At 38.7% G+C, this 26,690-nt stretch overlaps 1 protein-coding gene and 2 pseudogenes across 3 annotated transcripts; 2 read left to right on the forward strand and 1 right to left on the reverse strand.

The window, feature by feature from the left end:
- Positions 1-5,874: 5,874 nt before the first annotated feature.
- On the reverse strand, positions 5,875-7,760 carry LOC148846815 (pectinesterase pseudogene; annotated as a pseudogene).
- Positions 7,761-9,321: 1,561 nt separating this feature from the next.
- Positions 9,322-11,198, forward strand: LOC148846816 (uncharacterized; annotated as a pseudogene).
- A 3,132-nt stretch (positions 11,199-14,330) lies between these two features.
- On the forward strand, positions 14,331-25,243 carry EIF3K (eukaryotic translation initiation factor 3K). Of its 3 annotated transcripts, none has more exons than XM_088948511.1 (9): positions 14,331-14,439; positions 14,542-14,728; positions 18,057-18,113; positions 18,287-18,337; positions 18,493-18,555; positions 20,399-20,449; positions 20,546-20,612; positions 24,087-24,169; positions 24,867-25,243. In XM_088948511.1, the coding sequence occupies exons 2-9, from the start codon at positions 14,606-14,608 to the stop codon at positions 25,068-25,070; spliced, it is 699 nt and encodes a 232-aa protein (XP_088804637.1). In that variant the 5' UTR covers positions 14,331-14,439; positions 14,542-14,605; the 3' UTR covers positions 25,071-25,243. The 3 variants fall into 3 exon arrangements, with proteins under 3 accessions (XP_088804637.1, XP_088804636.1, XP_088804635.1); XM_088948510.1 differs by having other exon boundaries at positions 14,349-14,474; XM_088948509.1 differs by lacking the exon at positions 14,331-14,439 and having other exon boundaries at positions 14,458-14,728.
- The last annotated feature ends 1,447 nt before the right edge of the window (positions 25,244-26,690 follow it).

Raw genomic sequence — 26,690 nt, forward strand, 5'->3', positions numbered from 1 at the left:
TCTTGTATGTTTCCATATGTAATTCAAACTCTCCAATGGAGCCTATAAATACCATTAGCTTCAGTGATCCAAGACACTGAAGTCAATTCCCCTCATACGAGTTCTCTCTTCTTTTAAAGTATTTTCTTAACTCAAACTTGGTATCAAAGCCGATGGAGTTCTCTCAAGGAAGCAATGGCAACCGAACCAATGTGGATGCTGGTTCAAATGTTTCAGGATCGACATCTTCAATTCCCTCTCTTCAAAATGTGATGCGCTATCTCCCCATCAAGTCTTCAAAATGTGATGCGCTATCTCCCCATCAAGCTAGGCAATGACAACTACTTCTTGTGGCGTGTGCAGTTTCTTCCTATACTCCGACATCACCATATGATGGATCTTGTTGAAGGGAAAAAGCAACTTCCACCAAAGATGATACCTGATCCAGCAGGCGAAGGGAGTATATTGAACCCTAAATATGTTAAATGGTACGATACTGATCAACTTGTTCTGAGATGGTTAATTTCTTCTCTTACTGAGGGCATCATGGCCCAAGTTGTGGAATTTTCGACTTCAGCAGAGGTATGGTGCTCTCTTGCTACCTCTTATTCAACCCATGCTAGATCTCACATACTGCAACTCAGGAAGCAGTTGCGCAGTTTAAAGAAAGGCTCTCTATCTATTTCTGCTTACATTTAAAAAGCAAAATTTATAGTGGACGGTTTGTCTATTGTTGTTGAACCTGTTCGTAAATCTGATTTGGTTCTTTATATTCTAGCTGGGTTAGGGAATGAATATGAGTCTGTTGTGATTGCTATAACCAACAGACTAGATGCGAATACCCTCGCTGTGCATGATATTATTAGCACTCTTCCGAACCATGAGATTTAGCTCGAAGAGCAAGGACACATCTCATCTGGTTCGGGTATTTCATCGGCTGCTAATGTAGTTGGAGTGAAACCGAAAAAAAAAATTCGGGTTTCCAAAATCAGCAAAAACAATCTCAAAATACCTACGGCCGTGGTAAAGGTCGAGGGAAAGGTCAACAACAAAATTTTTAGAATTTTAATCCACAACAAATTTACAATCAACACCAATTCTCCAATGGTGGACAAGGTAAGGAACCTCCAATTATTTGTCAAATCTACAATAGACTAGGACATGGTGCGCTTACCTGCAGGAAGGCGAAATATATTTTTGCAAATAATAATGACCAAACAAACCCGCCGCATACAACAGCCATACTGCGCCTTCATACAACTGTGGTAATTCATCATTTGATCCAACATGGGATCCGGATTCAGGCACGACACGTCACATGACATTCGACGTTGATAACATCCAAAATCGGTCAAGGTATCTAGGTTCGGATCAGGTCATAGTGGGTAATGGCCAAGGTTTGCAAATAAAACATACTGGTTCCTCGTCTCTTCTCTTTAATCAGCATGCCTTCACATTGGCTGATATCTGTCATGTTCCTGCAATCTGCAATAATTTATTATCTATTAGTAAGTTTACAAAGGACAATGATATATTCTTTGAGTTTCACAGTGATTGTTGCTTTGTGAAGGACTATATGGGGAAAATCCTGCTTCGATGAGTCACTAGAGAAGGATTGTATTGCTTTCCATCAACAACAGCCATTTCACACAGCTCGACAATTGGACATTCTGCTCTTGTTGGTGAATGGACAAACCTTCAGGGTTGGCATGAGCGTCTTGGTTATGCAGCACTTTGTACCGTCCATCAAGTCATCTCTTAGTATGGTTTACCGTATTCTAGTCAAAATTCTAGTTTATTTGTTTGTGAATCTTGTCAAATGGGTAAGAGCCATCATTTGTCTTTGCCTTCATCTTCGTCTAGGTCTCAGAGTCTGTTGGAACTAATTTTTTCTGATGTGTAGGGTCCTTCCTTAGTTAAGTCTAATAAAGGGTATTCTTATTATGTGTTATTTCTTGATGATTATTCCAAGTTTTTTTGGATATATCCCTTAGCACGAAAATCTGATGTTTTTGAGGCATTTTTAAAATTTAAGTGACATGTTGAACTATTTTTCAACTCCAAAATCCGTGCTTTCTAATCTGATTGGGGAGGGGAGTATTACAAGCTCTCTTCCTATCTTGATTCCATGAGCAGAACGGTACAGTTGAGAGAAAACATCGCCACATTATTGAATCCACCCTTGCTCTACTAGCTACCTCCAAGCTCCCCTTCTCCTTCTAGGCCGATGTATTCGAGACAACCGTATACTTGATTAACCAGGTTTTGTCTCCCACCTTGCGAGGTTCATCTCCTTTTCAGATGTTGTTTCAGAAGAACCCTGACTACTCTATGTTATGATGTTTTGGATGCGCCTGTTTTCCTCTCTTGCGGCTATATAATGCTCACAAGTTTCAGTACCGTTTATTGCAGTGCATTTTTCTAGGTTACAGTCATTCTCATAAAGGATACAAATGCTTCCACCCATCGACAGGTAAAGGGTTTATTGCACGTCATGTAGTGTTCGATGAGGATCTCTTTCCTGTTGTCCCTCCATCTCCATCTCCATCTCCATCGTCCACTTTTGGTGATCCCCCCGGTTTCTATCTACATGTTTCCCTTCAACTTCAGCAATCTCCTTCTGCAATTCAGCCACCTTCTACAACGCCTCTACCAGAAAGCTCTCCTTCCAGTTCAGATGCACATACTTCTCTAGTTGAAGCTCCTGTCCGCAGACAGCCTCGCTTTCGTATGATGGAGGAGTTGTTGGCTACCACACCGGCTGTTCCACCACCCACCCGGTAGCATTCTATGACTACACGTTCCATGGATGGCACTCTCCCTATTCGGTTCCATCTAACCACGAGATGCCCTATACCAACCGCATTGCTTAACTCTCTTTCTTCTGAAATGGAGTCTCGTTCCTATACTGAACAGCCAAATCTTCGCATTGGAGATCTGCCATGCAGTTGGAGTTCGGTGCCCTCTTGAAGAATCACACATGGGATCTTGTGCCTTATCATCCGTCCATGAACATTGTAGGTACTAAGTGGGTCTATAAAATTAAATGGAAGTCAGACGGCTCTCTAGAGTGATACAAGGCCAGAATTGTCACTCAAGGTTTTCATCAAGTACCAGGCATTGACTTTACTGACACTTTTAGTCCAATAGTAAAACTAGTCACAGTTCGCACCATTTTGGCTATTGCCACTGCTCATTGCTGGTCTATTCGGCAACTGGACATTAACAATGCATTTCTTCATGGCCTTATTGCTGAAGACATTTATGTTCATCGTGCCAGGTATGTGTGCAAGCTGAAGAAGGCCCTGTACGAACTAAAGCAAGCCCCTCGTGCCAGGTATGCTCACCTGACTTCCACTTTACTTACTCTGGGCTTTCGGAATTCTGTTGTTGATCCCTCATTGTTTATCTACAAGAGTAAGTCCATTACTATGTACATCTTGGTGTATGTTGATGATATCATAGTTACTGGCAACTCTCCCTCTGCTATTTCTTCCATGCTTCAACAACATTCAATAGTGTTTCCTATCAAGGACCTCGTCCCATTGCATTATTTTCTTTGAATCGAGGCACAATGGACCTATGACGGCATCCACCTCTCTTAGAAATGGTATATTCTAGACTTGTTGCATCATACCAAATTTGATGGAGCCAAACTCTGTAGTTCTCCGATGGCAACATCTACTCGGTTAAGCAGAACATCAGGGACACCTCTTTCCGGCCCTACTGAATACAGGAGCGTTGTTGGTGCACTTTAGTACATTACCTTAACCAGACCGGATATCTCCTTCTTCATCAACAAGGTTTGTCAATTTCTTCAGACACCAGCTGACGAGCATTGGTCTACTGTGAAACGCATCCTGCGTTATCTCAAGTGCACACTTGATCATAGTCTTCATTTTGGTTCCTCCTCTACCTCTCTTCTGCTGAATGCCTTCACAGATGTTGATTGGACCAGCTGTTCGGATGATTGGCAGTTTACAGGAGGATTTGTTGTTTATTTAGGTTGTCACCTCATCAATTGGAGCTTAAGAAAACAACATACTGTGGCTCGTTCCAATACGGAATCTGAATTCCGATCTCTTGCCAATACTGTCACTGAAGTTCTATGGCTTCAATCTCTCTTAACCGATATGGGTTTTCTTGTTTTAAAGCCTACAGTGTGGTGTGACAGTCTCGGTGCTACCTATCTTGCGGCACATCCTGTCTTTCACGCACGGACCAAGCATGTGGAAGTAGACTTTCACTTCCTACGGGATCTCTGCGTGGCTAACAAACTATCCATCCGTTACATTTGTTCTGAAGACCAAGTAGCTGATGTTTTCACCAAACCTCTAGCCACACCTTGGTTCAATCTTCTACGGTCCAAGCTTTACATCTGGCCGTTCAGTTTGAGGGGGCATATTGGAGATAAACCTAACCGAACCAGATCTAATCTGGACTTTGATAAGGACTTTGAGATAGATAAGGATAAGACTAGATCAACATGATCTCTCATGTACTCTATCTAATCTTCTATTGTTAGTTGCTATTTTGTATGTTTCCATATGCAATTCAAACTCTTCAATTGAGCCTATAAATACCATTAGCTTCAGTGATCCAAGACACTTAAGCCAATTCCCCTCATATGAGTTCTCTCTTCTTTTCAAGCATTTTCTTAATTCAAACTCATTGGACATGGGTTGATGAATGGTTTTGTGGGTGGTTTTGCCATGTTGGGGAGTTTGTTTGCGATGGTTTTACTTTGAGCAACAAAAGCTTGAAATGTATTAAGAAGTTTTCTTCTGGGTTTTCACTTTTCAGCATTCTTTTTCTTTCTTCCATATTTACATGTAGATAGCTATCATTTATTAGAGAAACCTGGGTTTTTCATTTATGTATGCAAGGTTTGCAACTTTGGTATAATAGAAGTAAAACGGCAATTCTGTGTTTTGTGTACCTCTCTCTATGACTGAGAAACCACCATTAAGATAACAAAATATAGGGCTTCAAATCTACCATCTTATACATTAACTCATAAAGCAATCAAAATCTAGTTGCAAGTCGAGAGCAATCCTTTGTCTGGCGCTCACACTTGGTGGGAATTATCACCTTTCAAAATTAACAGAATACCCCACCTTGTACATTGCATGAGTCATGGGGTTTTGATCCAACGGTGGGTTGCTGGAAAATAGGTCCTTTGCTAGTAAGAAGGAAGAAATGGAAGAGGGGCGGTGAGTTGCATACAAGAGAGAGGGAAGAAGAAGTGGAAGTGTGGATCCAGAGCGGGTGGGACTGGGAGAGGTTGAAACAAAAAAGGTTGTACTCGGGATTTGTTACTCACTTTTCCTATCCATTCTCTATCTGCCATGAATTGGAGTCACACATCTCTTTTATGAATTGAGAGATGTGTAATTATAATTAAACGATGGGTAATAGAAAAAGTGAATAGGAAATCTGAGCTCTAATGGGTTTACAAAATTTAAATTGTTTCTGAATCTAGACTCCAGATTTTATACAAACTTTTCCTACCCACCTGTAAATCGGAGTCACACATCTCAGATCACGGCGGATAGAGAGTGGGTATGAAAAGTGAATAGGAAATCTCGACGGCTAAGACTGCCGTTAGCCGCTGGAAAGAGGGGAGGGTGGGAGGGACAGACGATGCGAGCTCCCTACGGTGGATATTCTTGGCTTTATTTATGTACGATGCAGTTTACATCGTTGGCCTGGAGAAAGAAAAAATCTCAATATTATTTGTCCCTATTATTAAAAATGAAACTGCGTCTACTAGTAATGCTGCTGGGCCAATCACACTACAGCACGTCAGCTCCATAAATGTGTCAAGTTGACGTGGCACACCATGATTGGTCCATAGAGTGTGTTGGAGTCAAAACAAGTCGTCCGCTATTATAGCTAGGCACCATAAAAGAAAGGAAAACCTGTAGACCGGAGCCAATCATCAGCTCCATGTAAGAACTCCCCCACCGTAAAGCGCCGAACTATTTCTTCGCTGCAGTTGCTCTTGTAGCCACTCCACGTAACACGTCGTCGGGTGTCTGACCCCGGACCCGTGTTCATGTACTCTACGTATTCCACCGTGTCCAGTCTGCTATACTCGTCCCACTGGTACCAGCCTTGTGGGTGTATGAGCTCCCCCAAGTAACTCTTCATCACCACCGTCCTGGAATAGTTCCTCCACGGCCGACCCAAGAACGTTGAAAAGCTGCCTAACCCCACCGACCTGAGCTCCGGTGCAGCCATTATTGTGCAATTCTGCAACGATATGCCCGTGTTCTGATTTGGGTCATCTCTTCCTTGTGCAGTTATCATGTTCTTCTGGCCCGGGATCGGTTTGCGCACCAGGATCAGGCAGTTCTGGAATATTGCCGCTGCATTTCCGAATATGAAATCAATCGTGCCTTGGATCGTGCACTCTCGGTACAACTGACGGAATGAATGAGCGTAAAGGGTGTCCTGATAGGAGATGAAGTTGCACCGGTAGAATGCAGAATTGGAGGTCACTCGGAGGGCAACTGCTTGGCGCTTTTCCCGACTAGATGTATTGATGATGGTCAGGTCCCTGGCTAAGAACCTGTCTCCAATCACAGCTGCAGAGATATTTCAAATTACAGTCAAGGCCTACCTGTTATTTTCATCGAATGATGAGCACAAAATGAAAACATATGCATGGAGATCGATTCAGAAAAACACATCGTACTTAAAGTAGCAGAATTGAAGGTAGAGAATCCATCGACGAAGTTCCTACTCCCGGAGATAACCGTCGAATTCATCCCCTCTCCAATCAGCATGATATTTGTCTTGCTTCTTGGGATCTCTACATTCTCCTTGTATACTCCCGTCTTTATCTTAATCATAAACCTAGAACGGCTCATCCTTGGCGCCATCCTCACTGCCTCACCGATTGTGCGATAATCTCCGCTACCATCAGTGGCAACAATGAGGTTCGGTCTTATCTGCGCTGCCACATCCGTAAGTTTCCTATCGCTGGCGGTCATCCACTCCGGGAACACGTCTGGGTGCATTTCAGGATATTGAATCTTTTGGGTAGAGACCATGATGTCCCGGCTGATGTTCTCAGTGAGCTTGACCATCGCCAAACAATTGCTGATCATTCGATATATGGGAGCCAACAATCCATGAAGGTGTTCTTTAAGACCCTTCTGGCTTTCTGGGTCGGCTTCTTCAACGTCAGAGAATCCATCGATACATGTGTTCTCATTGGTCATGGCCGCGCTCAATAGGGTCTGGAGGTTACTGTACAATCTACCACGGAAGCCTACTGATGCCGAGGAGAAATAGCGTAGGTCTTGGAGAGCTTGAGCTTGTTGGAGCTCGTATTGTGTCTGATCGAGCATCTCCAGACAATCTTGTAGAGCATTCCTTTCTTGTGGGTTCAAATCTTGACGGGTGAGAAGACCCATGATATGGGTTTGTGAAATATTGACAGAGTTGAAGGTCAGATTGATAGCGATGACGAGGATGTGTCGTGGATGGGTGGCGTTTTTGGAGGAAGGAATGGAAGAGAGAGTGGAGAAGCAAAGGGAAGGATAGAGGGTCTTGGCGCAGGTGTTCTTGAGAACTGGGTGTGAGGATGGAGTTGCAGAGGCAGTCAATCCCTTGTGCCGGCGAGGCAATTCTCTGACAAATGCAGCAAAGAAGAGAGTCACAAGGACAATAAAGACGATGAGTGGGATCGTCTTCTCTCGATTTATGGTTGCAGGTTTTGAAGAATTCTTGGAGATTTTATCAGTGTTCTTGTTGATGACGACGGACTCCATTTCCTTTCATTAAAAATTAAGAAAAACAAACAAGAGACAGAAGTAAAACAATTTCATCATGTATGCGATTTATTAACATTGACCATACTAAAAACTTCATTATGAAGTAAGCATACAATAAGAAATTAATTGCCGTACGCCCGTACCAAATTTTTTTAGTATAAATAAGAGGAGCTATACAAGTCACAAGACGACACGACGGAGGTAGCTCCGCCCCATAAATCATCTCTGCATAGAAAGTAAAGACTCGGGATCACCTGCCAACAAAATGGTTCCAACACTACCCTATCAAGTATCAACTACGAAATCGGCTTCCAATTGAGTGTTCGAACAGCCTTTAGAGCCTTCATCGGGAATATCTTCCGGTGATGATCAAAATTGACCACAAGGACAATGATGGAAAGTTGTTGGAGTAGAGTGTGACATCGTCTTCGAGTGTCACCTCGGCTCATCACTTTGACTAATAAGAGAGACCGGCAACCATAAAGTGAGTTAGAGGACTTGTGTAGAGAGATAGAGGATTCATGAGGAGAGTTAGAGAGCTCCATGTGCTCATAGGGGGAGCTAGAGAACTTGTAAGGAGAGCTGGTGAGCTTCGCGAGATGAGTTGATGAACTCGTAGGGAGAGCTTGAGAGCTCTATATGTGCCGAGGTGTTCAATGTGCCTTGTTCATAGTACTCTACTACCATGTTGAGTTGTTCAAATGAATGGGGGATTCACCTATTTATAGGAGAGGGGCTTTGTCCGAGAACTGACACGTCTCTCACATATGGTTGGAGCTCAGTCTACTTGTCACACCCTCAATTGACACATTGTGTGCATGTGGTAAGCAATGGGCCTGCATGAAGTGCACTGACATTGATGTTCTAATCAGCTCAGTTACGTGTTGCTTGTGCATATTATGAGTTGGTGTCAGATCAGCTTGTCAGGACCAGGTCAGCTCGCCAATTGACAACTTTGCCCCCTCTAGCATGTTGCCACTTGGTAGTTCTTAACTGGTGGTTGATTTTGGCCTTATCATATTTGTATTTCTGTGCTTTATTTCATGGGGAGATATTCCCAATGCAAGGCTAATAGGTTATGATGGTTGTTCGAACAGGCTTGCACTAACTGAATCCCTTAAAAGATTTGACATTATTGACAAAGATAAACTTTTTGGGATGAGATAGGAGACCGGATCTGCTCCTCATAGAGCGGCTCACATGGACCTCACAGTCTCATTCCACCATGTATTGGAAGCATCTCCCGTCCTTTTGTATTGTTATTAATGAGGAGATGTTCTCAATACACGATAGAATGGGGCTATGAGGTCTATGTGAGATGCACTCTATGGAAGTAAATCCCAATAGAGCTTCCCTATCTATACCAATTTGGAATTTGGATTTCATATTCACAACATATCACAACCATGCATTAGGCTCAGTTTGGAAAGAGTAAAAATACAAATATGTAGAATACAAAACTATATATTTTTGTATTATTTTGTATGTATTTGTAATGTACATATTTGTATTTGTACTCATTTCAAACTGAGCCTAAAAAACATCTTCCCATAAATAAAACAAACAAGTATAGAGATGTTCCCCGTCCACCACTTAAAATGTTGTGAGGACCAAATCTGATCTCTAATCAAGCATTTTTGAAGGAAAAAATGTTTCAGACATATATCCTCAATACTAACCCTAAGCCAACCCAAAGTTGACTCCATGTTGGGTTGGGTTGGGCCAACTCATCCTTTCTCCCGTGCTCTTAACATCTCATAAAATGTTTCAAATTCTTTTAATCTTTGAATAAGAAACATATACTAATCTGTTATGACCATGAAACATCCATATTTTTATTGGTATTTACCCATTTGATCTTTTTATTAGATTATTTATTACAAATGAAAAAAAATATTTTATAAAATTAGCAATAATAAAACACAAATTTATGGAATAAAAATCGCAAATGACAAGTTATCATTAGGGTTAGGGCTTAAAAGTTATGACAATTTGATAATTATTGTATGTAATTGTACTATAATACATATGAAGATAGTAATAATATAGTTGGGTTCAGGTTGGATCAAGTTGCCCATGGGTTGGGTGGGGTGCTCATGAACTGGTTAACCGAACCATGAGTGCTCATCGGCCAGCTAATCGATCTTGTTGGCTTTTGATAAATACCTAACCAAATCAATTCAATTAATTAGTTTACCGGTATATTAGTTTTTAGGTTTTTTCTTTTTTTTTTATAATATATAGGGTAAATTACAAAGACCCCGACTGTACTATGGGTATGTGACAATTGTTTTTCGATAAAGACCCCGATACTATGACCGTGAGATAAAGACCCCTTGTCCAAAAGTGCTGCTGTAATATATTTTAATCCCTATACTACTCTTATAATAATTAGACGAGAAAAATGCTGTTCGTCTTTTCCGACCTTCCAATACCATCCATCCATTTCTTCACATTTCTCTCTCTCCCTCTCTTTTCCCCAAATCCGATCTGGTGGTCGGTCAAATGGCTGAATACGACTCCAAAATCAGTAGCCTCAACGAATCCAGCTCCAGCTCCAAGGATTTCCAACAAGATCAGAAAGACGAAGGTTGGCTTCAGCTGGGAATCGGTGATTACGTGACGGGAAGAACCGAGTTTAAGCATAATCAAATGGAAGCAACCACTCCAACAGTCAGATTGGTGGAGCTCGATCTATTACCACCCAGCGGCAGTAGTATTAGAAGCAGCACACAACAAGTTAAACCATTATTAAATCCTTTCTTCCATACGAGTTTAGAAGTCATCGTCCAAGCAGTTCTAGTGGTGGTACCAGTATCATCGGTATGCCTTTGTTCTTGCCGCACCCGAGGACCAGTTCGAGTTTTCCTCAACCTGAGGTCCCATGGGGATATAGGCCTAACCCATGGAATCCAACAACTTCATCCTCTTCTTGTTCTCCGATGCTGCTGCCTGCAACTTATTACGCCCCACAGTTTCAACAACCAGCTTTAGACGTTGCCGGTCCAAGCTCAGATGTTAGAGTCGTCGAGGCTCCTCCGAGAACGCAATCCGGTGTTTGGTTTATTCTCCAAGCATCACAAAATCAGTAAGTACTGAATAGATGGAAGAATCAGATCATGAAGAAATAATGGAAGAAACCGAAGACCCTATCAAGAGAAACTTTCTTGCCTCCTTTTTCTTTCTTTCTTTCTTTCTTTTCACTCCTTTTCTGTATGTCTCTGCTTTATGTTAATTTCCTGAAAGGAAAACCGTGGTTATTGGTTAAAACAACTCCTCGTCTAATCAACAGCATTTATCCACCCCCCCCCCCCCCTCTATGGGAGAATGACAGTTCGATTGTTAATGAAATATCTGGTTAACAAACTCAAACTAGAAAACGAATCAGAGCTACTTAAAACCATCTTTGCATGTTTCACTTCTAAATGCCTATAGAATTAATGGTTGGTTCGGTACCATATTTTTTTTATTCATTTTTAGCTATTTGCGTACTAAAATCACAATTCACGAATGCAAAATTGACAAAACATTAGTTACCCTAACAGACCAACACCAACCTCATAGACGAGGCGCAGTCAATTCACTCTTTTTGTGTCTTCTGTTTTTCTGAGGAGAGAGAATAAGAGATGGAGGATGCGCAGTTTTCCGCGTTATGAGGTGTTGAACTGAAGGGTCGTATCCATCCTTTAGTTCTCCACGTGGCCAAAGAGAGGATGGTGAGGGAGAGGAAAAGAAGAGAAGAAAGGCAAGACAATATGTTAAATAGGTTTTAAGAGAAAAATGACAAAAAAAAAAAGAAAATACAAAAAGTTTAGTGGGATATTTTGGTAATTTAATGCATTCCGTCATCTGACTTAACGGTCAAGGGGTCTTTGTCACAAAACAAAGTACAGGGGGGTCTTTGTAATTTACCCTAATATATATTATAAATATTATAAATATAAATTATATATATATATATATATATATATATATATATATATATATATATATATATATGGTTCTGTTAATATGGGATTTTCTAGGTTAACCAAAAATTAAACTGGTACATTTGTTTTTTTTTTCTTAAAAATACTGATGGGTTTGGGTAACTAGATTTTTTATTCTAATTACTCGGTTCAGTTTTTCAATCGAGTCAACCCTAATCCTATCACCAACTTAACTCAACCCAAATGGATTAGAGATGGATTTGTCTTTGGTGCTAATCCAATTCAAGGCAACAACAACAATAATAATAATAATAAACAAGAAGAAGAAGAAGAATAAGATGAAGAAATAGCACATTTAAATTATGGTGATTTATCAAATCATGGATTTACTAAAACCTACCCTATACATAGCCTTTTGGTAAAACACTCCTATGGTTTGAATCTAATTTACTTCATCCATTTTTTGTCATAAAAAAATATGGAAATAACAGTGTTGGACCCTAATGTCGATTCAGATCAATCTAATCAAAAGAAAGTAAAAAATGAAAATATCATTTTTGTCCCTAGTTAAAACACAAGTAAATACTTTGTTCAATTACTTTTATTCTTTGTTCACAAAAAAAGGGAAGGTATGCATAGGGTTGCACCTTGGACTGAATTAGTCCAAACACAACCTACAAACATAAGGTTGGGTTGAAGTCCAGATTTCATGTTAGGGTTGAGACATTGACCAACCCGCCTCGCTCCAAACTCGACTTAACTTCATATTTACATGTATAAATATCATATTTACATGTAATTACTTATGTATATGTGTATTCACCATTCACTATTCATGCATGCAAGTATTTATGTATTTATCTATCTATATATGCATGCAAAAAATTAATAGTAATTACTTATGTATATGTGTACTCACCTTGGACTGAATTAGTCCAAACACAAAAAATATAAGTTTAAAGGCCTTTTTTAAATGCAATAATTATGTTCATTTACACACAATTAATAGTGATAGTATTGGATTAACATGAGACCTTAGAGTCTAGGAAATAAGTACACGGCAAAAGTAAGTAGAGAAAGTTGGGCCAACTCTAGACCAACCCAATCCCAACATGAACCCAAGTACCCAACCCAATCATCAACAACATGGGTTGGGTTATGTTGACTAGGTGTGGATTCAAGCTGAGTCAAGTTGAATAGTATCAGACTCGAGCTCGAATTCGGTTCGAGGCAGAACCTTGAGCTCGAGTAAAAAATTCATAAGTTCAAGTTCGGCTCGGTTCGAGATCGATTTTAAAAAAAAATATTTTATAAAAATAAAGATTATATATATATAATTTATTTTATATTTAAAAAATTAAGAATTATAATAATTAAATAATTATAATATTTTTATTATATATTATTTTCTATAATATTATTATATATATTAAATATATGAGCCGAGCTCTATTAGGCTTGAATTCGGCTCGTTTAATAATCGAGTCATTGAATTGGGCTCGAGCTCGGTTAAAACCAAGCCAAGCCCAGCTTTTCACGAGCCGAGCTCGAATAACTCGTGAAAAGCTCGGCTTGTTGCCACCCCTAGTGTTGACCTAACCCATCCCAACTTGCACTCCTAGCTATTTTGTTGTAGAGTAAGAATCATAATGACTTGTTCTCTCTTATCTTCATTATGTTAAAATCAAACATTGTTTTTTTTTTGTTATAAAAATTTGATAAGAAGCACTAGGGATATTTCCAAAATAAATAACCATGGATCCTTAAACATTATTTCAATCAATTTAGGTGGTCATTTACAATTTTCAAAGAATAATACGTCCATAAAAACTTAAGTATAGTTATATGCAATATAATAATGCATATATAAATATGGTATATGATATTTTTTATAATACATGTGTGTATAAATAAATAATCTATTGACAATAAAAGTATACGTAATTAAGTAGTGCAAATCTTATTGGTTTTTAACCATATTGAAAATTTATCAATTTTCCAACTCAACCGGGCTCAAGTTGCAGTACCGCCTTACCGTTATGCTGCCTTGGTCAAAATGCTATATGGCATGGGTACTCACTACTCAGCTTCTATTTGGGTACCTCTTTCGAATAAATGATACTTTTCGACCAAGCACTTGTTTCTCAAATAGTCTATGATCAGTTGATCATCGAGCTATACATAGATGTGTAAAATGGGCTGTGCTGGGCTCCCATGGTATGGCTCGTGGGTGGTCTTTGTAAAGTAAGGACCGTGTCGTGTTAGTTTGTGGGTCATCACGGATTGTGTTGCCTTTCCCGATAAAAAATTTGGGGGTCTGCTCGGTATGGCCCATGGCCCAGGCTCATGTGGGCCTGTGTCGTATCGCTGGTCGGGCTGGTCCATGGGCTGAGTCTTTGGTCAGGTCGGACTATATATCAGGCTAAAGCTATTTATTTAAAATAAATTAATAAAAAATTTAAAATTTAATTTTATATGAATTTTGGGTATAAAAATGTTTATATATATAATAATTAAATAAATTAGTATAATAAAATTATAAAATATATTTATTTTATTAATATATTATATACTATATATTATCATATAATTATAATTTATATAATATTATATAAATATATATAAAATATATATATGTGATCCGCTCGGTCGTGCCATACCATGCCAACCCATGGACCTAAAACCCCAGGCCAGCCATATGGAATTAGGATTGTAACGAGAGCCGAGAGGGTCGCAATAAATTAAAGGTGTTTCGTGTAATTTTCAGATTTGAAGTATTCCTGTAAGTTTCTTTGTTGCCCTAGCCTCTAAACCCTTCACCATCTCACCTCTTTCTCTCTCTCGAACAGTTGAAGGAGGATTTCTACATCCGAAGCATAAGCAAAGTTTTCTGCTTCTCATTCGTGAAATACAATGGGAAGAGAACGAGAAGCTCCAAAGCAGCAGCAGGTCTCGTATACGGTGGAACAACTCGTCGCTCTGAACCCGTACAATCCTGACATTCTTCCTGATCTCGAAAACTTTGTGAACGAGCAGGTGACTTCCTGACACTAGACCTAGAAATTGAGAGCTTATTGCAACATCAGGTTCCATCATGCGTTATAGTTCTTTAGTTTTTCGTCAGTTTCTCAGTTAATAAATCGCTGAAAAGACAAAGAATAGAAATCATACAGGAATAGGATAAAAAATAAAGGTTAGGTGGAGTCTGATTGGTTGGGGGTGATGAACATTGAGTTTAGATTGATATTCTTCTATCATATTGTTTTTTTTTTCAAACCTTTAGTGGGTTTAATCTTCTGGTATGTCATCGTAAATAGAAAGAAATTCTGTTCGCTGTAGACTGATGGGTTTATGTTGTTTGTTTAAGAAATAATAAATGTGTCAATTCAACGTTTTTTATGTGGATTCTAGCTTGTTTGTCTACAGAGGCTGTATTAGTAGAATTCCTATAGCACTAGGAAAAACTACAAGCTTTCACTTAAATACAGAAAAAAAACTTTGTCAGAGGTAGAAATTGCTTCACCTAAATAACCGTTCTCCAAGGTACGTGATTTTTGGGCTATGATGGAAAGGTTATCTAAGAAATTGGAAGATTGGAAGAGAAAAGCACATTCGTCCCGGGGTGTGGAGATTTTGTAATTTGCTTATGTGTTTCTAATAGGAAGGGAGAAGCTTTACTGTTTAGATAACTGGCTCTGTTCTTTCTCTAAGGAACAACAAAGGTTATGGAATTCAGTGGTAAAGAAAATATTGAAATCAGTGCAAATTGCTGAAGTGTTGGTTCTACTGCAAGAGTTATTTCAGTTGACCATTGGAAATCAACTAATGCTGTAGTGACTTCATGTCAGACTCTGCAAGAGTTATTTCAGATTCTGCTTCTTTTGGGTGATAAATTTATATTTCGGGAGAATCTTTGTTTTATCAGACTCTGCTTCTTGTCACAGTTTAGGAATTAGCCATCTTTTCTCTTTCTCCCTTTCTCCCCATGGCATTTCTTAGAACTTAGGTTTTCTGGAAATACAATACTCAGTTGAAGACCTGCTCCAATTCTAAGAGAAACTCAAAAAATGTTTTTTTTTTAAATTATTATTATTTTTTTATATTTTTTAGTTTTTCTTTCTTTCAAAAAATAAATGAAACAAACTTGGATTAATATCATATTCCGTTCCAAGACCCATATATCCGTTTGGACTCGGAGTTTAACAGTCAGATTGGATTTGGATGTGTTTGGATCTGATTCGAGTCCAGCACAATTACAGCTCTGTTCCTAAACTCCAAATAGTTCCTGGTGAAAACTAACTGGTTGTGTCCTACTCTTGGAAATGTCTTTAATTGTGAGGTACACTGAAAGTTAGTCCCTTTGATATGCTCCATTTCTGTTGTATGGCTTGGTCAGAAGCACCTCAAGTGTGTATCTCTTGTAAGGCTTATATTTAGACAATTAACCACTTGTTCTTTTGCTTTTGCCATTGAGAGTGAGGACCATTTCATACCTCTCTTTGGTTCTCAGCGGCAACATCTTGGTAGCATTGATAGTTGTTTTTCATTTTTTTTGAGACAGGACTTCTTTCACCTCTGACTATGAGATGGAAGGCTATCTGCTGATGCTCTAGAATCTAGATACATTATTCTCAGGCTGACAAATGAGAGAATGCAGGTTCAAGTCTGAGAGTGGCATTATAGTAATATTAGGTTTGCATCCATCCACCCATCCCAAGACCCTGGATAGCTACAACTAACACTGGGTAATGTCCCAATGGAAGTTGGGAAGACAGGAAGGCCTGATTATTCTCCAATTAACAGTAGTTCATTCTAGTTTTTGTTTTAATTTCTATCAGGATTGCTCACTGGATTTGGACTAGAAAGGATGTCTGGGGCTTTTTCTTCATGCAATAGATAGGGGATGGGGGAGATGGTTCCACAATTCACATAGTAAGTTCATGCTGAGTAGACAAGTTAGAGTAATAGAACTGGTCTCCTCTTCCAAAGAGTACTCAAATGTAATTTAGATGTCTTTTCAATTGACAACCCAGAATATTCAGGGATTGGAAGAGTATTAAGCGGTTAGAATGGGGGAGGTTACTGTTGTTTACTAGGGGCTAATTGAAATACAAGTTAGTGACAGAAAAAGCCATGTAAGAGTAGAATATTATGCCATCAAAGAATTGGATGTGCTGAGGGTGTACTTGGTTATTGCGTCAATCTAACACACTGAAGGTCTCCGGTTCGAGTCCAGGTGACACCAATGATTCAATGTTCGAAAAGAAATAAAGAAAAAAAGAATTGGATATGCTATTTGCTTACAAGTACCATGAAGGAGGTTATTGGTTAGTTCTGAGCATCAATCCTTCAGCAAATTTGGGTTATATGGATGGAGCATTCAAAGGAAGGTTCTGTTATTTATAGAAGAAAGAAATACAAAGAGGTTGGTTCAATGAAAAAAGTAATATGGTTCATCTTTCTAATCATGATGATGCATAAACTACTGCAAATAATGGTTGTTTATTTTGTTCATGAGATTTTTTTTGCTATGTTATAGAAGTTGCTTAGAAAATAAATATGAATGTATGGAACTTTTTTCTAGGTATTTAGGCATTTAGAAAAGCTTCTCATCAGAAATTAAACATTGTGTAAGGATAAAATGTTGTCTAATTTATTGTTGCTTTAATTTTTTCAACACATTTAGGCAGCTTGCATTTTCTAAATGAAATGCTTGATCTTCTATGTTCTCTAGGGTATGTGTGTTGCATAGCATTTTCCTGATCATTTTGCTTGATGGCCAAACAATTATGTAAAAAAAAATCTTTCTTTTCTGGATTAAACATGGCCTAGTGGGCAATATTCCCAAACTTCCATGTTAGAATTTTGCAAGTCTCAATGGATTGTAAGTTAAATAATCTAAAAATATTGCCTATAGTTTCAATGCAACTCTTACTATAATTTTGGATCTTCAACAGCTTTGACAAGGAAATGGGGGTTGTGTAGGTCACCACTCACTAGGTTGTATGTTAATTTTAATTAGATGTCATTTCTAAAACAAGTATGAAATCATATTGGCTAGAGTGGCAGAAAATTACAGCGAACATTTTCTGTTTATTTGTAGTTATCCTAGTAACAAGATATAACTGGTTTGAACCATGACATTACAGGAACAAGCAGGCCTTATGAAAGACCACATATTATTTGCTTATAATTTGTCAATAGTGCACCTATTATGAATTGCTTATACTGCCTTAGCTTGAAATTAATAGCTCTCACTTGATTCTTTGCCTGTTATTTATTTATGTCTTCTAGTTCCTACATATGCATGTTCTAACTAGCATTCTTACAACTTTTAACTCGGGTAATTTATCATGCCAACTAGGTTTCATCACAAACATACAGTTTAGATGCAAACCTTTGCCTTCTTCGGCTCTATCAGGTCAGATATGTCTTTTACTCTCTCTCTCTCTCTCACTCACACACAGACATATATATTCATTCACTTGCATGCTTACATGCATGTCCTTGCACACCCTCATATTTAATGTAGTCGATAAAAGGGATGTAACATTTGTATCATTTCTATCTTCTGATCTGGTTTTCTTTTTGCAGTTTGAGCCAGAGAGGATGAGTACCCAGATTGTTGCTCGCATTTTGGTTAAGGTTTGCGAAATCTATTCATAAGAACTTGATAAGTTTTCTACCTATTTTCTGCAACCAAAATTTATTGCCACTTTGTCTCCTAAGGAGGCGCTCATGTCAATGCTAGCTAAGTTTGTTTGCAATGTCATTTTTTTTCTTCTTTCAATGTTGGGCAGGCTCTTATGGCAATGCCAGCTCCAGATTTCAGCCTTTGTCTATTTTTAATCCCAGAAAGAGTGGTACACTTTCCTTCTTCCCCTTTTATCATTCAGCAATCAGCATGCCATTAGCTGATTCATTATTCATATTAGGTGTATGCATGCTTATCTGTTAAGAAAAAGGACATGTATTGTGCATGTGCCTTCCTGTTTCTGTTGTTGCTTCTTTTTCCTGGCTTCTTAGTATCTTAAAATCTCAGGTTCTTAAAGCCAGATTTGATGTATGATACGAAAATTATATTAAACTGTGTAACATCTTCCCCCATTTTTGTACAAAAGTTAGTGTTGGATACTGACACCCATTAATGGCTTTTATGGCAACATTTATCTCGCCTTTGAAATTAGCAAATAATGATAAACCAATAAATGGTCCATGGCAATACAATTAGAAAGCCTCTGAATTTTCAATTAAGGGGTTTTGAAGGATCATCTGCCTCCAAGAAGCTGATGTAAAGTGGATGTGGTGAATCTTTTTCCTTCCCTTAAATACTCAATTGATTTTCAACTTTTTTTTCTACTTTTTCCTCTTAAAATCGTTCTGCAACTGAACTCAACTCAATTTAGCCAGTCAGCCTTAATTACAACTATTTGGGTTTGGCTACACAAATCCTACCCTGCCATTGTGCTCTATCAAGAACCACATTTTTTGTAAATAGTGGCTTCGCACTGGAAGTATTAGGGTAATATTTGTAACCCCACCCCACCCCACATACACACAACAAGCAGAATTTCCATGGCTGCAGCCTAAGTAATCCTGGTGAACCGGGAATAAGGGGTTCTTTCAGAGACAACAACAAGGACATCAAATTGGTGTTTTCTGGGCTAATAGGATTAGGAAACTCCATAAGAACGGAACTACAAACTACACTTCAGGGACTAAAATTGGCAACCTCTTCTGGTTTCCAGGAACTGGTTGCAGAGGAGGATTCCAAGACTATTATATGGCTGAAAAGCCTGAAATACGAAATGGTTGGACCATGGTATTGTAGAAGCCAAATTAGAAAAACAGGACTTTTGGTGGTTGGATTGCATGCATCTTTCTCATGGGTGCCAACAATGTGCTGGCAGACTTGCTGATTCATTAGTTCACGAGGGTGTTAGCAGATAGGCAATGGTGTAGACTGAATATCCTTTACAGTAAAAACAAACATTATTTTGCATTTGGAGGGGCTCTACTAGATGGGAGCAATATCAACCTGTTTCATATGCAATGATTTGTCAAATGCATAAATGCATATATATAGTGTAAAGTGTAAATACACACTGTATTTACATAACATAAAACCTTGGGCTGGCAAGTGTGAAAACACAGCTTTGTGTCTGAGCGCAGCCACTTAATGCAAAAGAACTGCCACAGATTAGGATCATACCTAGTCTGCCCCTTCCAAGACCCCACTTAGCTGGGACCAACATGGTGTCTTGGCCTAGTGTAAATACACACTGCACATTCTGATATAATTAAGAAAACTTTTTTGTTTGCTGGCAAATAATGTTTCTGTCGTATTTTTAATCCTTGGGTTAATTTTTACCACTAAAGACTACGTTTTGTTTGGTCTTCCTCTTGCAATATTATAGTCTTCTATTTAAACCAAATCACTCCTCACTGTTGCAGTCATTGCTTGTATGTGCATATGGATAAACCATCCTAGTTGACTTTCCCTTGTCTTGTCAGTTCTTACTAATTGAAGCTACTCCCAAGTCCTCTTTATATTTTTGTTTCTGATTCGGCCCTTTCTAGTCTTACCATTCATCCATTTCAAATCATCTCAGTCACACTCATACCGATTCCTCTTAAAATTGTTTTTAGATTTGAATTATACATGCACTGTGATGTGATATATTTATTTTCTGTTTCAATCGTCAGCAAATGGAGGAGCAGTTCAAGACACTGATTGTTCTCTCACACTACCTAGAGGTATGTTTTTATTGTTTCTACTTTCTCCATGACTTGCACAATTGCACATTCATGAAATGGGCTGTCATATTCTTACATTTCTTTTTTGTTCTCCAGACAGCGAGGTTCCGTCAGTTCTGGGACGAGGCTGCAAAGAATCGCAACATACTTGAAGTTGTGCCAGGTAACAATGCTATATCTGTAAGCTTGTCCCAAGTTATCCCTTATATATATGTATTCAACTTTTGCTGCTAGCTCCTTCAATTTTGTAGACATGGTTTCCTGTTGAGGATCTGATGAAATAGATTGAAAACCACGGCTGGTTTGAAAATTCTGTGTAGGAGTTTGTGACTAGGAAAAGAGCTTTGTCTTGGGTTGATTTAGTAATTTATCTAATCACATAAATTGGTTAGACCATTTGATAGTGCTTTTTTTGTGTTTTGCTGTAACTAGCTCAATTACTAGGCAGTTCAAATATATGCTGTCCTCAAGGAACAAATGAATAGGCAAGTTGCTAGGGCAAATGGAAGGGCCGAAGGGGTATTATTTTATAACCAGATGATCTAGATTGGGAATAGTGCAGCAGCAAGAGAAAGTGAAACAAATTATTAGGATGATCCTCTCCCAACAACAAACCATCACAACATGTTCCAACATGATCTGTGTCTGCAAGGGCTGTACACAGGTCGGTTTGGTTTGGTTGCACACAATTTTGTCAACTGAACTGAACATCTTGGGTTGTATGTTATGCCAACTGAAACCTACCGAAATAGAACAAAAGCTGATGTATAATGGGAACTCTTGAATTGTCGGTTTGATCAGTTATACTGAACCAAGAACTCCTTGTTCATGATTTGATCATTTGATTTGGGCCCACGACCCTAGAAATGATCCATTCAAACACCTTTATTTAGAGTAAAAAGTTGACCCTATATTTTATTAGTTTAGATAGAGACCAGAGAGAACAGTCAGTACGGTCCTAAAAAACTATTATTATTGTTTGAATATTAGTTGTTCTCTCCTGTAAGCTTCTTGAAGCTGAATTTTGATGGTAGTAGTCTTGGTAATCCAGGCTGATCAGGGGTAGGAGGGGTACTAAGGAATGTGTCTGGGAATGTGGTTCTTATTTACTCAGGCCCCATAGGACTTGGAAACTCTACTAGGATGGAACTTCTAGCTGCTATCCAGGGAGTACAACTAGCAGTGCAGGTAGGTTTGGAACAATTGCTAATAGAAGGGGACTCCAAAGTGGTAGTAGGTTGGCTACAAAACCCGGATTCTATCTGTGGTGCTTTAAGAATGAAATTAAAAAATTCAATTGGCTGATAAGGAGTTTGACAGTGAGAGTACAATGGATGGGGAGATCAGCAAACGCTATGGTTGATGGTCTTGCAAAGCAAGGGTTAAATAGGGAAAGATTGTATTGGGCTCAACTGTAAACTGAATCTGTTTTCTGTTTTCTACTTTGCTTTTTTCCTGATGTTAGGTGAGGTCGCAGCTCGCGCCTCTCCTTGGGAGCTTGTAACTGCTTTATTCTTCTATTAATGAAATCTTAATTTACTAATAAAAAATAGGGAAAATTCCCGATCAGTACCCTGTACTTTGGCTCGAGTGACAATTTGGTCCCCGAACTTTAAAATGCGACAATTTGGTCCCTGATCAGTACCAATATTTTCCCTAAAAATATTGGTTGTTCTCTCTTGAAAGTCAGTATTATTAAAGCTAAATCAAGAATGGAGATAAAAGAGAGAAAAATTAATAGGTCCATATAGAGATAATAACTATGCCTAGGGGCCAGGGGTCAGACCCACACACCTGTCAATTTTCACTTCACCTGTACATCGTACCATGCCTATGGGCTATGGTTACAGTCGATCAGTTGGCGGGATATATCCCATTAATGTATACTTGGTTCGGTTTGGTTCAGGTTTACTTTGGTTTACAAACTTATAACCCACAACCAAATCGATCAGTTGGGTTATGTTTATTTTTAAATAAAAAACTGACTGACCTATTTGAGAACTGACCACATCGGATCGAGTTGGGTTGATATAGTCAGTTTGGTCGGTTTTGTCATTGTTTGAACAGCGCTAGTGTCTGCACATCTAAGCATGGTGGGTGTTACGGACACAACACCCGACAACATGCTGTGTTGCAACCGCAGGCAGCAGCGTAGCGGCACGCACCGCCCGGCAGCGCGCCGCGGTACAGGCTGCCAGCCGCACGCCGAGCGGCACGCACTGCCTGGCAGCAGCACGCATCGCACGACAGCAGCACCCGGCAGCAGCACGCACCACACGGAAGCAGCACACACCTCACAGCAGCAGCAAAATGAGACGCATGCGCCAGCGGTAGAGCAGGCCCACGCGACAGCTCATCCGGGTGGGCCCACAATTATCCGGCCACAACAGCCCTGCACGCCAACGCCAGCTGTACCTTTCCCTTATCCCCTATTTTTGTGTTTCCCTTAGAAGTAGGAGTTTGAGTTTCGATAGAAGTTTAAGTTGTGATAAGAGAGGGACTACCTTAGCCGAATACAAGAAGGAAACCCTCTTGTAACCTCCTATTTAAGGAGCTGATTTTATTCAATAAAGGCATCAAATTTTCAGTCAAGAAGGAGAGCAAGGAGAGTTAGGTGATCTCTTGAACAAATCACCCTCAATCCGCCACCATAGGGTCAACTCGCAAAGCCAAGGGCAAGGGAAGGCAAGGAGTTTTCCCCACAGACCGCCCCGTGACGAGATCCTACGCCTGGGCCCATCACAGTGGGCCCCAGTTTTATGGTGAGATATGTGGAGACAGATAAGTTGGAACTGTGTTGGGACAATTTCTGTTGGGAGGAGATCCCAGATTTGGAATCAGCCCCAGATTGGATAATAAACAGGAGAATTATGTGAGTGTTATGGGGAGAAATGTCCTTAGCACTAAGGCTTCTTGACTGGTTGCCAGATATACTGACAAGAGTTTCTTAAGAAAATGTTTAAACTAGTTACAATGAGTAAAAATCCACCTTATATTACCCAAACCCCACTAAGGAAAAAACCCCTAACTAGTCAGTTCTTTTAATCACTCTAGTTATTTAGATTGACCTATAAATTCTTTGATCAACATAAATAACAATTACTCAGAGAAGGTAAGAGGAGAACCAAAGTATATTTGGTGCTGCCACATTCCAATCATCTAGAGAGAGAAATTAAACATCTAAAGCTTGGCATTTGTAATCCTATTTTGCCCCCGTCTGGTGTGCTTTTTTTGAATGTTGCAACTTGCAAATGCTTTAACTTATAAATTCATTTGATGTTGTGATTGCAGATGTTTCACAACATCTACAATTCCCAGTCTGGTGTGCTTATAGACTAGCAAGATTATGTTTGTTTTTGCTCCTCTGTGGACACCATGCTTTATGCTAATCACCAAGGCTCAATTTGGAAAGAGTACAAATACAAATATGTACAGTACAAACACATACAAAATACAAGGTTTTGCACTCTACATATTTGTATTTGTACTCCTTCCAAACTGAACCTAACAAGTAAATGGCAAGCCTGTTATAATTTTATAACTTCCCCACTTTCCTCATTTTCCAGATGTCTTTGGAGCACTTTTTTTTCTGTCTTGGTTTGGCTATTGCTGTTACTCACAAGAAAATATAATGCAGGTTTTGAGCAAGCAGTCCAAGCTTATGCAATTCATGTCCTTTCTCTGACTTACCAAAAGGTTCCCAGACCTGTACTTGCGGAGGTACAATTCACTACCTTTTAACTTGTTAATTTTCTTTGCTATGTTTGGCATGAGATGTCAATCAAATATAATTTTACCTGAGTAGTGGAAAGGGTTGCAAGACAAAGCAAAATGGTTGATAAATGGCTTGGATGAGTACTAGAAATTACTTTGTCCTTAACCAGTATAAGAAGATGCTTTAGTGTGATAATTCATTTGATTGTTGTTGCTTTGCTGGTTGTTTCTTTATGTATAAAGGATTTTCAACATGAAGCATTAAGGTTTTCACCCACAGAAATAAGAAATAAGAATCTTGTCACGTTCTTTGTCAATGAGGTGTGTGTTACTTGTAATGTTGAGTCTGGATCCTCCGGTCCACTGACCACAGAATTCTTATATTCATCCAATGAAAATAAACGCACGTCCAAAAAGATTGCTTTGTGTTTGTGTTTTGACTTACTAAATGCCCTTGCTGTTAGTTTGCAAAATGGGATGGAGGATTCTTAATCCATCATGACTGGTAAGATTATGGTTTGTAAAGGACAGACATGAATTACGTGCATGATGGATATGCACCCACATTAGTGAATTGTTCCTTGGTCATTTTGTAGTCTTTCATTCACCTCTTTTATCCACCTTGTTTTTCAACTATTGCATATATGGCGATTAAGTTTAAGATGGTGGAGTTTCCTAACTGATTGAACCTCCCTCCTGACAGGCTATCAATATTGAAGGCCTCTCTTTGGACAAGTTCCTGGAGCACCAGGTGGCCAACTGCGGCTGGGTTCTGGAGAAGGGGCAAGGCCGAGGTCAGCTCATTGTCCTTCCTCGCAATGAGTTCAACCATTCAGAGCTCAAGAAAAGCACAGCCGATAGCATCCCATTAGAGCATATTACCCGAATCCTCCCCATACTTGGCTAATTTTCTGGCCAGAGGTTGAACAAAATGTTCACATTTATATTTTTTTTTCTTCGTGTTTCCAATGGAAAATTCAAGACCGACGCAAATTGTTCCACCTGATTCTCTGATTATGTTGCAACTCTTGCGTTAAATCCTAGTTTATATTTTATATCTACTAGTAGTTGATTCATCAATGATGGGGGACTACTGATTCTTATTTTATGTTGTAAACTAGAAAGACTTCAGTTCTGAAACCTGACTGCACTGCTACCTGGTTCGAATTTTATACCATTTCAATACCATTGAAAAGAAACTGTTAACTTGTTATAACCAATTTTTTATGAGAACCAACAATTTGAGAACTAAAGACAATGTTGTCAGATTCGGATTGGAGCCATTGATTTGTGGACGGCGGATTCAGTCCTCACAAAATTGTGTTCTCACAGCCCTTTTCAGCCGTGCACTGGGAACATGAAAAGATACATGTTCCCAATGCACGGCTGTAAAGGGCTGTGAGAGCAGTGTGACCGAATTGATGGTTTCATGGGCTGAACAAACCACAAATCACTGTAAATATGTAGTTCTTTTCATATATATATATATATATATATATATATATATATATATATATATATATATATAGTTTATAGTGTAGTAGGATATACACTGAAAATTGTTAGAAAATGGAACTAAAATAATGTATGGGTAAATAAAATTATATAAATCTCATCATACTAAAAATGATTAATTTTAATTATCATATAAATATTTTTCTTTCTTCCTAACTTTTTTTTTGTATGATGGATAGCGGAAATTCATCCGGCTGTTTAAAATGTTGACAGTTAATGCAGGTTCTTTCTTAATAAGTGTAATATAGCACAGTAGCAATGGTTATAGTCTTTATTGTTTAGCAATGACTTCAATTCTAGCAAATGGCATGCCGCATGGCTTTTTTTTTAAGAATTGTTTGAATTTAAATTAGTAGACCTGGAAGTGTGTCAATGCGGTGACAATTATTATCAGGGGAATTAATTGGGTCCTTTAATGGGAAGTAGAGCGAGTTAATGAGTTTGTATTTAATACATATAAAAAATCAAATTAAGAGTTAAAGGGGTGACAACAATGGACCAATACTCATATATCCATGGATTTGATGTTTTATAGGGTAGAATCCCAGAAATTAATGAGTTTGTATGAAGTATATAAAAAGAAAATAAAAAATAAGAGTTAATGGGGTGACAACGATGAACCAATAGTCAGTTAGTCACTATATATCCATGGATTGGATGTTTATAGGGTAGAGTCCCAGAAAAATTATGTCATTCCACCTGTGCCACATACCACTTTGGCATATTTTCGATAGTTTAAACATTGTTTTATAAGTTTTAACTTTTCACTGCATTTGGGAGTAATTCTCCAATTTTTAAACATTGTTTTATAAGTTTTAACAAGCCCACCCAAGTAAATTTCTAAACATAGAAGTGAAAGTGAAATTGTTGAATCTGTAATTAATTTTCTTCTTTTTCTTTCTTTTTCTTTGGGAGTGGGAGATAAGAATAAATCATCCTAAGGAAATCTATTTGATTTTGTTGGATTTGAATTCTATTATTGTAATATCTTATGATGTATTCTCAGATTTTT

This window comes from Nelumbo lutea, chromosome 6 (genome assembly GCF_056320005.1).
Source record: "Nelumbo lutea isolate HS-2025 chromosome 6, American lotus-T2T, whole genome shotgun sequence".
NCBI classification, from domain to species: Eukaryota; Viridiplantae; Streptophyta; class Magnoliopsida; order Proteales; family Nelumbonaceae; genus Nelumbo; species Nelumbo lutea.